Source organism: Mauremys mutica, chromosome 15 (genome assembly GCF_020497125.1).
Source record: "Mauremys mutica isolate MM-2020 ecotype Southern chromosome 15, ASM2049712v1, whole genome shotgun sequence".
NCBI classification, from domain to species: Eukaryota; Metazoa; Chordata; order Testudines; family Geoemydidae; genus Mauremys; species Mauremys mutica.
Genome location: NC_059086.1, coordinates 15,844,618 through 15,859,659, shown reverse-complemented (window position 1 = coordinate 15,859,659; position 15,042 = coordinate 15,844,618). Strand labels below are relative to the sequence as shown.

The window sequence follows — 15,042 nt, the reverse complement described above, 5'->3', positions numbered from 1 at the left end:
AGGGTTAGGGTGGGGGGAGAAGGACAGGGAGGGGACAGGCAGAGACACCGGGGACCAGATGGTCTAGGGATGAGGTAGACTTGCAGGGAGCCCCTTTACTCTTGTTCTCTGGCTGCGCCTGGCTCCGGCTCTTGAGATGAAATGAGACTTTGTGTAAGAAGGTGTTTGGGTCACTGCAGTCATGGCTGGTCACAGCTCCTGGTGGTAGAACTGCAGGTTCTGAGTCCAGTCAGACCAGCTGGGAGTCAGCACGGCCAGTCCACAGGGGGCTGTAGCCAGGTCTTGTGTGAGAGGAAGGAAGGCCTGAGGGTCCTCCAGAGAGGGCACAGAGGAGCAGCCAGCCCCGTAACTGTGACATGAGGTTTGTGCACTAGCGTGGTTAGAGCTGCTGGGGAAAGGAGGATTTTCCTGGGAGAATTTTCTCAGGAATAATCCGCATTTGAGATGTTCCCTTGGGCTCTCCATGTCTCCGTGGAGGGAGGAGAGGTGAAGGGATAGTGATTTTTCAACACTTTGGTTACTGGTTTCTAGCTGTCTCAGGAAGAAGGGGTGGCAGCGGTTTGTGTCCCCCACTTTCTCACACTCAGGAATTCTCATGCAGGATCAATCCCAGCTGCCATTGGCAAATCCTGATTTCAGGCAAACCACATTTTCCACTGGGAAAATTGTCAGTCAGGTTCTAACCCCAGCCAGTAACTCTTTCCACAGCTAAAGAGAGAGAATGTCTATGGCCCCCTCCCCAATGGCACCAACCATCACCCCCCCATCCTTCATCCTGCAGCGCCCCTAGGGCAGCTGCTCTTACCTGCACCCACCTGCTGCTCAGCCAAGCCCTCATTTCTGATAAGCTGGGATTGGTTCCCTGCTGCCTCTTTCACTAGACCAGGGCAGGAGATGAAACTGGGAGAGCAGAGACACGGAAATGTCCCCAAATGCAGTCTGTGTGCATGGAGCTGGTGGGGCAGGAAATATGCCCCATCTGTCTGTCTGTCAGGCCCGGCACACTCTGCTCCGGGCACTCCCAACCTGGCAGATGTTTTGCCAGATGCTGGAGAGGGATCACCCAAGTCTGGCTGTTCTGTGTTCCCAGGTACTGCAGCTGAAACCCAGCCTCTCCTGGTACAACCAGCGGGACACAACAAAACCAGTATGAGCTAGACGCTAATAAATGTTTGGCTGCATGTGAGTGTTCCCCATGTACGCCGTCCCAGCTCTGCACAGACAGCTGGCACAACAGATCTCGAGTGAACTGCCCAATGACCACAAGATCCATCAAGATGTAAAGGCACTTGGTCAGGTTTATTGTCAGCAAAGCATGGTCCTAGATCCGTGGATCAATGCCTACAGTTATGCTATCACATGTATGCTCATGACAATGGACCCGCTCAGTTAGTGGTGGGACTTTCCACTATCCCCTAGTCCACCTTTGAGATACATCTTTGTGACCTTGCACTCCATATGTTTTATAGAAATAAGAAATAAGAAATAAGATAAGAAGTGTGAATATAATGTAACTGGAATATGCTTCATGCAAAAGATCTCTTGTAAGGTATCATTACAAAGCTTGTAATCTATTGAGTGTGTTCATCCTATTTGTATTATGTATCATTCTGGTATCTGAAACTAGAAATATGAAATATAACTCTGAAGTCCTGTTGTAATTATGCAAAATGTGGGCCGTTAATGGTGGTTTAGAATCTTGATGGCTCCCATGGACTAGGACAATTGATTGTAAATGGCTCTGTTTACTTGCAAGCATTCCTGCATTTGTGTGTCAGGCCAGGATGAATGGAGGCTTGGGGTCTCACAGGACATGTGACCATGTCACCTGATACTGGAATCCATCTTAAACCTCAGAGGGGTAGCCATGTTAGTCTGGATCTGTAAAAAATGACAAAAGAGTCCTGTGGCACTTTATAGACTAACAGACGTCTTGAAGCATAAGCTTTCATGGGTGAATACCCACTTCATCAGATGTAGTTTCAGCTCTTCAGGTAACAGTCCCAAGGGGGTCTCTGTGATCGAACCCATCACAATCTTTATACACAGATACAAACAAGTTATGCATCACTCCTGACATATCAGGGTGCCACCCTCAGACGTATTAGGGATGCCCCATTGACGTATCCAGGGGCCTCCCATTACCTTGTACATGTTGGTTCGATCAAAACATCTCTATTCATCATGTTGTCATCCTGTTCTCATCTTTAGGATGGGTCAGTGTGTTCCTGTTATCTGTGGGGAATGTGCTGTTATCAAGCTGTTCTGGTACCGCCTTTCTGGAATGTGTTTGTGTATATATTCTTGTGCCTAATATGACTTAGGAATATCTGTTTCTGCAGTATCAGCCATATTCTTGCCAGATTCTGTGCTTGCAAGCAGGCAGAACCTGATTTAGCTTCTTTGGTTTATATCAGCAAATCTTGACCAGTACTTTAGTTCAGGCCTCAAGCCTCACGCCAGGCCTCTGATATACGGGCTTATGTTTCAGACCCTCTTCCTACTACACATGCAAACCACAGCCACCATCTGGGCCAGAAATATTACAGTGTTAGAGGTTCTTCAATCTCACATCACAGCGTGTGGCTCACTCCTGCTCTGCTGGGCTCCTAGGTCGTGGTCAGGCTGCTCACTGCTGGGCTGCTGGGCTGCTCACTGCTGGGCTGGGGAAGAGGCGTCTGCACAAGGGACACTGCAGATGTTCAGTGTGCTGTGGGCTTTTCCTGTGGTTCTATCTCTGCACAGCTGCATGGAACAGCCACACTGGGTGCAGAGAGTCACTGAGCAGCAGCCAGTTGCTCTCTAGTCCTGCAGCATCTGGCTCCATCAATATCCCCTGCAGGACGGGTCTAATTCTCCCCTGGCTGCCTGGGGGTTTGGGCCAGGGGAGGGAGGAAGGAATCAGCTCACGATCCAGGCCCAGCAGGTCGGGGACACTTTGTGAGATCAATGAAACCCGCTCAGACTATTTCCCAGCCTGTGTCTCTGACACTTGCCCTGTGTTTTCGGGCTCATCCTAGCCAGACTCACCCCAAACTGGGACACAAACAGCCCTTGACAGTTGGCTTCCAGAGCCAGAAGGGACGTTAGCTCAGCCAGTGTGATCTGGACAGCCCAGAGACTCCCCCAACCCCCTGAATTGAGCCAATAGCTCGTGTGGGACCAAAGCCTCTCCCAGGAAGGCCTCCAGCCTGGCTCTGACACCATCAGGTGATAGAGAATCCCCCCTGCCCTGGATGGTTTGTCACAGGGTTAATCACCCTCCTGACTAGAAATTGAGGCTTGTTTCTCACTGGGACTTGTCTGGCATCAGCTGGGCCCAGGCTCCCCAAGGCTCAGCCTGTTCCCAATGTTAGAGGGGGAGGGATGTGAGGGGGAGGGTTTATGAGAGGTGGGATCTTTGGGTGAATAGCCCCAAGTCACTGGAGCCCTGGGCTGAGGGCTCAGCTCTGACATAGCATTGTCAGCCCTAGAGCTCACAGCCTGTCGCCAAGGGGGGCTGAATAGATGGGGATTTGCTGCCTCAAGGGCCCCCATGAGGGAGCAGAGGGGAGACAGAGCCCAGCTCCCCTAATGCCTGGGGACTGGACAGCGCCACCTCCCCACAGTCAGCAGTGTGTGGCCCTCAGGTGACAGCTAAGGGCTCCTCAGGTAACACACGGCCACAGCCGCCGTCCTGGCAGTGACCTCCCAGCGCCTGTGCAGGGCACGGCTCACACACGAGGGCAGGCAGTTTGGGGGCTGCCTGGCCCCACTCTGCACAGAGAAGAAGCTGCCCTTTCTCACCTGCTCTGGGTCCTTCAGCACCTGGGGCCAGATTCAGGAGCCAAGTGATGGAGACGGGTGCCTTGTGTGACTGACAGAGTGCGCAAGGGAGTGAGGTGCCTAACTTTCATCAGCTGCCAACAAGAGTCAGGTGCCCAGCCTGCCTAGGAGCTCTAGTGAATCCCACTAGGTACCTGGCTTTTTTGCTAAATACCTTTGTCACACTGGCCTCTTGGGTAAAGAGAGGCAGTGTGGCCTAGTGGACAGAGCACTGGCCTGGAAATCCGATCTGACTCCAGTTCATGACTCCGCCCTACTGGGTGACCTTGGGCCAGTGATATATTCATCTTCCTGTGCCTCAGTTTCCCCATCTGTTTCCCTCCTTCCACTTTGCAATCTATGGATGCACTAGGTGTGATTAATGTTAAAACCTCCATCCAGGCCGGGCCTGTGTTTACCAGGATGGGTTTGGCTGAGTCGTCTACTACTAAATCGGGAGAGGAGGTTTATCAACATATTTGATGTGTGGTTGATTCTCAGGCTTCCGACACTAAATAAAGATGATGTGGCCATGGTGGTTCATGGGACAGGAAACAGGGAGCGGTGACGATCAGACGTGAGGACAGGACGGGGCAGAGCAGAGAGGGGCTGCGGCATCCCTGCTGCCTCAGCCATAAGGCCCTGATGGGGACTCAGAGCAGCAACAGCATCTGGGTTCACAACACTCTGAGCAGGAAGAGGGTCCTTCTGCCCTGAGCCCTGAGGGGCAAAAGGGGCAGGTGGGAGCAGGGAGTGACTGAAGATTGTCTCCACCCAACCCCATCTAGAGCTGAAACCACTGGACCATTTCAGTCCCTTGCAGTTCCTCTCAACTGCCACGATGATCCTGTCTCTATGCATCTTGCTGCCTGGTGAGTATCCGGGACGCCCCAGCTATCTCCTAGGGGGTTGGGAGGAAACAGAACCGAGAGCAGCCCCTGGCCCAGGGAGTCAGCAAATGCCCTTTTGTGGCAGAAAGGATTGCATTGTTGGATGTTCGAGGGAGTGGGACTGTCCCAAACCAGCACAGGACCAGCACTCGGTGCTGGGGATGGCCCGGGACTAGCCGTCGGCACAGGCTGCGGTTACAGTCACAATCTCACAGAGTTTAAGGCCAGGAGGGACCATTCACCCATCCAGTCTGACACCCCGATAGCCCAGAGCAGAGAACTTCCCCCAGCTCCCCTGCACTGAGCCCAGTCACTTGTGTTTGATTAAAGAATGCCCCAGAAAGGCCTCCGGCCTGGCTGTGATTCCCCCACTTCCCTGGGGAGCTGGTGCTGGGGGTTAATCCCTCGTACGGGGAGAAACTGCTGCCTCCTTTCTCACTGGAGTTTACCCAGAGTCTGCGTCCAGCCCTTGGGTCTGACTCTGCCTGTTTCTGCGGCACTGAAATGCTCCTCAGCATCTGAGGTTTCTCCCCAGAAGGAGCTTAGACACTGGGACCAGCCCAGCTGTCTGAGCAGCTCCACACACAGAGCTCCCCCGGCCTCTCCTGTGAGGCCTCTTCTCCAGCTCTCACAGCATTTTTCTGGCTCTGCCCTGTACCCGCTGCACTTTTCCAACAGCCTTTTAAACTGGGGCCCCAGAATCAGGTGCAGGATCCAGGATCGGAGTCACCAAGGCCGCACGCTGGGGGAAATCCCCTCCCTGCTCCTGCTCACCTCGTTACACAGCCATGGGGCACATCAGCCCTGTTCCACAGCAGTGCCCTGGGAGCTCATGTTGAGTTACTTGTCCCCTGGGGCCCCTAAATACTTTCCCGGATCCCTGCTGTCCCAACCCAGGCTCCAGACTGCAGGTCTGGCTGGTGTCCATTGCTGGGAGCTGTGACCTGGCATTTGGCTGTATTCAAACCCCTGGTGTGTCACTGGGCCCAGCTCCCCACACCAGGCACATGGAGTCAGGATGGTCTGGGCTTGGGGGAGGATGCTCATGGGGTGTTAGCTCAGCCTGGAGATAGAGAGAGCAGGGAGGGCTGTTGCCTTTGGAGGGTGGGGGATTATCAGGTTCCAGCCCCAGGGCTCCCTGTTACCGACAGGCTAGAGACACCGAGCTGGGATCCAGGCTGGGCTCTGATTCTGGATTCTCCTGGAATTCAGAGGTTCTGGATCTGGGGCTCGGGGTGAGATTTGTTATAGGTCTGGGCCCATGTCACACAGTTTGGATCCAATCCCAGATCTGTGTATGGGAGTAGGGGTTGGGATCAGGGGCTCTGCTTTGGGCCGGTGTCTCAAATGTCTGTATGAGGTCTGGGCCCTGTGTCTCTGTGTGTCTGTAGCACATTCCCTGCTGCAGGCTCTGCTGGGGAAGTGAGGGGCTGAGTTCAGTTAATGGGGCTGGGGATGAATGTAGGTGCCGCTGGGCTGTTAGCAGAGCCTCGTTGTGACAGTACTGCCCGTGGGAGCCTGCTGAGGTCACTCAATTAGGGTGAACTGCAAACAAAACGGGGCAGACAAACCCCAAACGCTGGTAGATATTCCAGTACTTAGATTTACCAAGTCAGCACAAAACAGCTTCTATAGTGCCTCACTGGTTACTTAGAAGTTCAAACACTCAGGCCTCCGTCCAGACACACCTGTCAGATATGATGATGATTACTAAAAATCTTATCTCATCATATAAAAGAAAAGGTTCTTCCAATCCCAAAGGATGATCCACATACCCAGGTCCAATTATAACTTAGATTTTACCCAAATACATATGTATAGCCAATTCTTGTTAACTAAGCTAAAATTTATTTAAAAAGAAAAGAGAGAGAGAGAGAGAGTTGGTTAAAAGAACAATATACATACAGACTTGAATTCAATTCTTGAGGCTCAGATACATAGCAGAGGTGAGCTTGTAGTTGCCAAAAGTCCTTTTAGAAATAGTCCATAGGTTACAGTCCAATGTCCATATTCAGGGTAGCTCCAGTCAATGACTGGGGATCTCAATCCCTTGTGGCTTAAGGTTTCACCCTCTTGAAACCCAAAGCAGATCTGAGATGAAGTAGGATCGTGTCTCAGGGTTCTTGTATGTTTCCAGCAGCCTTTTGGCCTGAGAAAACAATCAGCTTAACTCTCCTTCCAAACATCCTGGCAATTAGCACAGGGTAATTTATCCATTAAACAGTTCAGATACAGGTTACCACAACCTTCAAAGAGACATATAGACCAGGGGTCGGCAACCTTTCAGAAGTGGTGTGCTGAGTTTTCATATATTCACTCTAATTTAAGGTTTCTCGTGCCAGTAATGCAGTTTAATGTTTGTAGAAGGTCTCCTTCTATAAGTCTATAACAGGGATAGGCAACCTATGGCACACATGCCGAAGGCAGCACACGAGCTGATTTTCAGTGGCATTCACACACCTGGGTCCTGGCCACCGGTCCAGGGGGCTCTTCATTTTATTTTAATTTTAAATGAAGCTTCTTAAACATTTTAAAAACCTTATTTACTTTACATACAACAATAATTTAGTTATATATTATAGACTTATGGAAAAAGAACTTCTAAAAATGTTAAAGTGTATTACTGGCATGCAAAACCTTAAATCAGAGTGAATAAATGAAGACTTGGCACACCACTTCCGAAAGGTTGCCATCCCCTATATATAACTAAATAACTGTTGTATATAAAGTGTATAAGGTTTTGAAAATGTTTAAGAAGCTTCATTTAAAATTAAATTAAATGCAGAGCCCCCCGGACCGGTGGCCAGGACCTCGCCAGTGTGAATGCCACTGAAAATAAGCTCGCGTGCCACTTTGGCACGCATGCCATAGGTTGCCTACCCCTGATATAGACAATAATACTATTTTACTCAAGTATCTTCCTAAATGTTAATATTCCTTTTTTGATATTTGAATTAAAGTTATAGCAATAGACAAGACTTGTTTGCTTACATCACAAGCAGGGGTGGCTCTAGGAATCCGGCTGCCCCAAGCAGGGCAGCATGCCGCAGGGGGCGCGCTGCTAGTCGCCGGTCCCCCGATTCTGGGGGACCTCTTGCAGACGTGCCTGCGGAGGGTCCAGTGGTCCCGCGGCTCGGGTGGAGCTTCTGCAGGCATGACTGCGGAAGGCCCGCCGGAGCTGCCTGCCACCCTGCCGGTAAAATGCCGCCCCACGCGCGCGCTTGGGGCGCTGGGGTCTGGAGCAGGCCCTGATCACAAGACCTGAGCAAACATGTACCCTTGAGATCTCTAACAATACAGACTTGCATTTCAAAGCTCTATTCATTTACATATCTTCCTAATCAGTCCTTAAGGTTCACCCATGGGTCAGGTCAGTCTGTGAGTTAATTAACTCTTTCTGGCCTTGTCACCTTCCAATGAAATATTATAGTACACTCATAATGTCACACCTGTGCAGAGACACTTAAGTGCTGAAGACATGGAAATCCCCCAGGCCTCTGCCAGGGGTGTCACCCACCCAGAGGGGACCTGGAAGGGTCAGGGCTCTCGCACAGCCTCATGGAGCAGGCAGAGGTGCCCCTGGTGGGATGGCTGGGGCTGGAACTGGGATTCATGCTCATGGGGGAGAGCACAGATCCCATCAGCTATTCAGGGCATCTCACAGCAGGGGAGATTCTAACCCGGCACTGAACACACATCACCTTTCTGTTCCCAGCACTGAGCCCCAGCAGCCAGGAGATCTGCTCAGCTCCCGGTGAGTCTATCTGTCTGTCTGTCCCCAATCTATACATGACATTTACCCTTGCCTGTCCAGCCACCATCCCTGAGGCTGCTCCCTGCTGTGCATCTCCCCTGTGACCTGGAGCCGAGGTGACACTTGGGTGAGAGCGACACATCCATGGCCCATCCCACCCCCTGGGCACTGGCCCTGGAAAGCAGAGAACACTACGGCTCTGACCCCAAGGGATTCACCTTCTCATGGCACTGGCTTCTAGCCTCTTGTGGCCACACGGTTGTCTTTGATGCTCCCCCTGACCCACCCACATGGACACAGCCTTGTCCTGAAATGTCAGCAGCACGTCAACAGTCAACCCCAAATGGGCAGGGGGCTTTCACTAGGGTACAGCTAGAAGGGACAGTCAGTTCACCTGGCTGAACTCCTATATGACCCATTCCATGGAGCTGAGCCCAGTAAACCTGTGTCTGGCCCAGCAGGGGCTGGCAGAGCCGGGACGCAGCTTTTCAGTCATGGCCACATTTCTGTGCTGGCTGCCTGAGCAGCAGGGGCAGGGGATGCCAGCCAAGGCAGCAGCCGGGGGCGCTGCCAGGGCAGGGACAGTGGTGGGCAGATATTGACCTACCCAGCGGCAGCAGCAATTCCTCTGCGAGTTCAGAGCTGGGTCCCATCATCCTGGTGATTCCCAGGAAAGGGGGATCTTCTCCCTGCTGCTGCTCTAGGACCTTCCTTTAGCCTGGGCCTGGAATTGATCCCGGTGCCTCTGTGCCAGCTGTGGGGTGGAAGGGGCCCAAGTCAGGGAGGATGTTAGAGCAGACGCTGGAAGGATTAGGGACTGAACACAGCTCCTTAGCTGTTAGTGAGCTCCCTGGGGCAGTGACTGGCCTCAGGTCTCAAATCTAACATTATCCCCTCGTTACCCAGCTGTGCTGAAATAAGAGCCTGCTCCAGAGACATTAGGCAGACCCCACAGCCCTTCCTCCGGTAGGGCTCCTCCTGCTCTGCAATTTGACGCTGGCTCGTGCCATGTATGCAGTCCTGAGTCTGAACCCCGTGATCCCAAATGAGCTGACATGGGTCAACTGTGCCTCCAGGCTTTTGATTGCAGGGTAGACAGACAAGCTGCTTCCATGGCAACCAACTTCCTTTAGTAAAATGCTCCCTGGGATCCCCCTAAAACAGGCGCCACCGATAGCTCTACTGATGGCTCTGGCTCATTCCCCTTCCCAGGTGCTCTCCGTGCCCCCACCCTGTATCTGAGCCAGACGTCCACCCAACAAGGGGGTTCCGTGCAGATCCAGTGTTCTGTGATCTCCCAGGCCCTGGCCACACGCATCATCTTCTGTAAGGACGGGGAGGAGATTTCATCCCAGACAGGTTCAGAGAAGAAGGTCACCTATGTCTATGACCATACAGTGTCCAGTGGCAGCTCCGGGAATTACGCCTGTGGGTACGAGATCAAGGACAGCGACAAACGGGTGAACAAATCCCAGCTCAGCCCTGCTAAGCACCTCAGTGTGATCCCTGAGTCAGGTGTGTGTGTGAGCGAGACAGAGAGACACTGTATCCCAGCTCAGCCCTGGCCAGTAACAGGTTGGGGGGCAGGGGAAGGGAAAAGGCATTTCTGTCCTGCAGGAAATTCTGACATTTCAAAATTTATTTTCATATGGAATTAGGATGAAAAGTCAAAATCTGATATATTTCATGGAACAGAAATTCAGTAATATTTTCATTCAGTAACATCGAAGCACCTCGTTGAACTGCTTTTATTTTGCAGAAACCGCATTTTCTGATGGAAAACTGTTCCATTGGAGATTTGTTGACCAACACCACACACATCTTTACATGCCCTACAGATCTCTAGCCCCAGCTCAGGAAACCTCTGAACACTTGCTCAAGTCCAACCCTATCCAGGACAACACCTTCTATGTAGGTGCTTAGCTTTAAGCACCTGCTAAAGTCCCATTGATGGAACTAAAGTGGTTGTTTGAAGTTAAGTTTGTACCTGGTGCTGTCCTGAATCATGATGATTTCCTGCAGCAGGGCACTTCCCAGAGGCATGTTTTCTTCCTTGAGAAGCTCACCCTTAGAGCTGAGGGGAAATCCAGGTTTATTTCCACAAAAAATTGTGAACAAAACAATTTTATTCAAAACTTGTGAAGGGAAATGTCAAGTTTTTGATGAACAAAATAGACATGAAACTTAACAAAAATTTTCTTTTGTCTCATTTTGACCAGACATTTTCCTTTGTTTTAGGTTTTCGAAACAAAAATGAGACAAAATGTCAGTTGGATACATAGAGAGTTTTGCTTTGTTTACTTTCAAAGGGACGTTTTCCTTCTATTTCTAGATTTGGAAAACCAAAATGAAACAAAACTGTAGGTTCAAAACAAAACAAAATGTTTTCTTTCTTTTCAAAATTACTTTTCTGGAATGACTAAGAAGATCATTGCACTTGCATTGTTTGGGGGGAAACATTTGATTCAATTAAACTGTGTGTGGAATAAAATCAGTTGGGTCAAAATAATTTCTGGAAAACGTTACTCACAAAGAACAGCCAATAATGTCACCTTGCAGATAATGTGAGGTGAGCTCCCTGGGTATGTTCATGAGGACATGTGGGTCACTTACTACAGGATTCAGCCAGCTCCAGACAGTGGGGACTTGCTGGTGGCTGCTTGGAGAGGCCATTCACATTGAGGTTCTTTCCTAGGGCCGGGTCTGAAGCTCCCATTGGGAATTACAATCCCTGCCATCGTGGTTCTGGCTGTGGTGCTTTATCTGCTGGGAAAGAAAGGTGGGTATGAGAGTGAGGCCAAGCCGTGTTCGCAAATGTACAGACAGATGTGGCAGAGACAAGCCCTTAGATTCCCTATACCCAGTGTGCCTGGGATGGGGGAGAGAGATAATGAAAGACACAGTGAAATTGTGGTTTAGGGAGGCTGACTGGGGAGAAAGATCAAAGAGATGAGGAAAGGGATTATCATTGTGATTAATTATTTGTATTGCAATAGCACCCTGGAGCCCCAGACAGGGATCAGATCTCCACTGTGCTAGGTGCTGTGCATTATTTATTAGGTGTTTTACTGTCATGCTCTGGAGCCCCAGTCAAGGCTCAGGACCCCACTGTGCCAGGCGCTGCACAGATCAGTAATGAAGGGGACAGTCCCTGCCCCAGAGATGGTCACAATCTAGGACTCACCCAGGGGTGTGTGTCTGAATGGAATATTGACTAAGGCTGCAGTTCAGGACGGCATCCCCTAGTGAAGAAGGGCCTTTACATCTGTACCCATCTGTAAGTGCTTTCCTGAATCAGGATCTAACAACACTGAAAACAGAGCTCTGGATACAGCTCTGCCCTGCCAACCTTTCCTCATGTGGCGCCCTCAGTCCCAAGCTTTCACAGCACTAATGTTATCCCAAGAATCTCGAGATTGGCTTAAAACTCATGGGATTTCCAACAAGTCACCAGTGTGGGGTCTTTGTATTTGCCTGGGGGATTTGTTCTTTGAGGGGTCTCTTGGGTCACATTTTCAGGCTTTTCTTCCAAAACAAGAAAATGATATATATTTACTTTTTTTGTTTCTTTTAATGAAAACCAAGACCATCACTGAATCCCCTGACTATTAGACCTGGGGCTTTACATAGAATATCAAATGCCATGAGACTTGAAGTTAAATCATCAGACTTGGCCACACCTCTCCTAAAGGCAGTCAGTGGGGCTGGTGGAGGAGAGCTCTTGGGCTGGGCCATTGCGATGGGTCTTTGTGTCAATACAATGAGAAATTGAGGCCGTGTCACTCAGTTTCCGTCTCTCTCTCTCTGCCCTTGAGGAAACGTGTCCACGTCTCTGATCACATTTTTTTCACTGCTTCGAGTTGCACCTCTACCAAGGGATCAAAGGTAGGAGGAGATTATTCCCTCTTACATCTCATATCCATTCTGGGTCCCTTCTCTCTGCCTCACAGAGCTCAGCTCACCTGCTGGGAGTAGGGGGACAGAAGTTTCAGGCTGTTTGCTGTGGAGGAGTTTTTGAAAGGCCAGGGCAGAATGAACTCCCTGTTTGGGATGGGATCTGTGGGTTAGGAGATGACACTTTAAGGAAGGGGTTTGCCAAAGCGGCATTTTCCCATCTAATTCACTGGCAGCAGAGTGAGTGTGTTTGAAAATCGCCCTTGTGTGTGTGACACACTCTAGGGTGTTGGGGCTGGTCTTCCACAAAGTGGCACCAACTGACCCAGCCAGTTCCCTATAACTGGTCCCTTCTTATGGGACTGGGATGGAAGCGGCCAGGGAATCAAGAGTCTCCAATTCATTTAGTTCTAACTGAGCACAGATGAAAATGTTCTCTGTAACTTCTGTCCTGAGATGTCAGGGATCTTTGGTCCCTGCACCCTATCTTAACTACAACTTGACCAAGTGCAGTTTCAGCTGGGTGTTTTATTGGCTGCTTTGCTAAAGTACGACAGAATGTTCAATTCTTATCTTTATTAGACATAGAATAATAGATTATTAGGGTTGGAAGGGACCTCAAGAGATCATCTAGTCCAACCCCCTGCTCAAAGCAGGACCAATCCCCAAATGGCCCCCTCAAGGATTGCGCTCACAGCCCTGAGTTTAGCAGGCCAATGCTCAAACCACTGACATACCCCGGAATAAATGGCAAAGCCACCACATGTCCTGATTATCCAGAAGTAGAGCCTGCTGCCTTTCCACTGAGTGTGAACTGAATCAAGATGTAAGGTCTTAGCAGTAGAATCAGCCATGGGAAGAATCTCCTCACAGCTGGATTGCTGAAAACAGAGATTGAGCATGTGGCATCACTGATACGTCCTGTCCTTATTCCTCCCCACAGGGAACGAGTCCAGCGTGACACCAGCAATGCTCGTGAAGATGATATTCACTGTAAGAGCTTTTGGAGAGTATTGGAGTTAGTGGGGTCTCCAGCACATGAGGGAGAAATGCAGTGGGGCTGGGAGTAAATGTGCTAATTGGTGGGGGATGGACAGATCCCAGATCAAACTGTCTGGCCAAGAGTTAGACTAACAAATTGCCTATGATAAAAGTGGATTGAGGATAAAGAGTTCTTGGGGTCCCAGGGCTCGTGCATCTGAGTCCCTGAGGTTTCTTTGTCCCACCCTTTGCCTGTAATCCCCAGTCCTGCATTGCCATGGCTTAGGGGTCTGAGCCAAACTGTTACCACCTCCCTTCCTTCATGGAAAGGAAAAATCATGGCGAAAGTTCCCATTGGAAAGTGTTCCAGCCCCTTCCCTGGGAGCTGGGTCTGCCCTGTTGCTGACCAGTCCTTTCTGATCTATGCAAACGAAGACCAGGATGTGACAACACAGCAATAAGTCCCAACAGACACTGCATTGGTGACCAAAAGGTGCACACCCATTAGCTGAAGACTGAAAGACATACGTGGGGGATATTCTTATCTCAGGATACTTGAAGTTCAAGTATAAATAGAGAAAACGCTTGTTTAAAATCCTCTAAATGTGTAGGGTGTGTGGAAGCTCTGAGAAGTTCCTGTCAAGTCCCAGAGGGAGATTGTCTCCTGAGAAGAACAGTCTCACACAACCTGCTCGGATCTGTTCAACTTACTAATTTTACACTTTTATTTTAAAAATTAAATAGCAAATTCTAGACCTGGTTGGAAAATAGAGTTTTTTCCTGTGGAATATTTAGACAACAATGAATTTATTTTTAGCATTCACCAAACTTTTCTGTTAGCCATTTCAAATTTTCAGTGACAATCAAAAATCAAAATATTTGAGCTGAAAAACACAATATTTTGATTCAAAATAGTGCAAGAGTTCCTTCTTGGAGCTGTAAGTCAGGTTCCTCATGCTCCTGGTCTCCTCTTTCAGCCAGGATCTCTGGCTCTCCCATGATGCACCACTTTATCCCATAGACTCATAGACTTTAAGGTCAGAAGGGACCATTATGATTATCTAGTCTGACCTCCTGCACAATTCAGGCCACAGAATCTCACCCATCCACTTCTATAACAAACCCCTAACCTATGTCTGAGTTACTGAAGTCCCCAAATTGCGGTTTGAAGACCTCAAGCTGCAGAGAATCCTCCAGCAAGTGACCCGTGACCCGTGCCCCACGCTGCAGAGGAAGGCGAAAAACCTCCAGGGCCTTTGCCAATCTGCCCTGGAGGAAAATTCCTTCCCGACCCCAAATATGGCGATCAGTTAAACCCTGAGCATGTGGGCAAGACTCACCAGCCAGCACCCAGGAAAGAATTCTCTGTAGTAACTCAGATCCCAACCCATCTAACATCCCATCACAGACCACTGGGCATACTTACCTGCTGATAATCAAATATCAATTGCCAAAATTAGGCTATCCCATCATATCATCCTCTCCATAAATTTATCAAGCTTAGTCTTAAAGCCAGATATGTATTTTGCCCCCACTACTCCCCTTGGAAGGCTGTTCCAGAACTTCACTCCTCTAATGGTTAGAAACCTTTGTCTAATTTCAAGTCTAAACTTCCTAGTGTCCAGTTTATATCCATTTGTTCTTGTGTCCACATTGTTACTAAGCTTAAATAATTCCTCTTCCTCCCTAATATTTATCCCTCTGATATATTTATAAAGA

At 49.6% G+C, this 15,042-nt stretch overlaps 1 protein-coding gene across 1 annotated transcript in view; it reads left to right on the top strand.

The window, feature by feature from the left end:
* LOC123350522 overlaps positions 1–13,365 on the top strand; it is a 61,226-nt gene extending 47,861 nt beyond the window's left edge. The window contains exons 12-13 of the mRNA XM_044989139.1: positions 9,661–9,963; positions 13,286–13,365. Coding sequence (XP_044845074.1) covers positions 9,661–9,963; positions 13,286–13,365 — 383 coding nt within the window. The remainder of the gene's footprint in view (positions 1–9,660; positions 9,964–13,285) is intronic.
* The last annotated feature ends 1,677 nt before the right edge of the window (positions 13,366–15,042 follow it).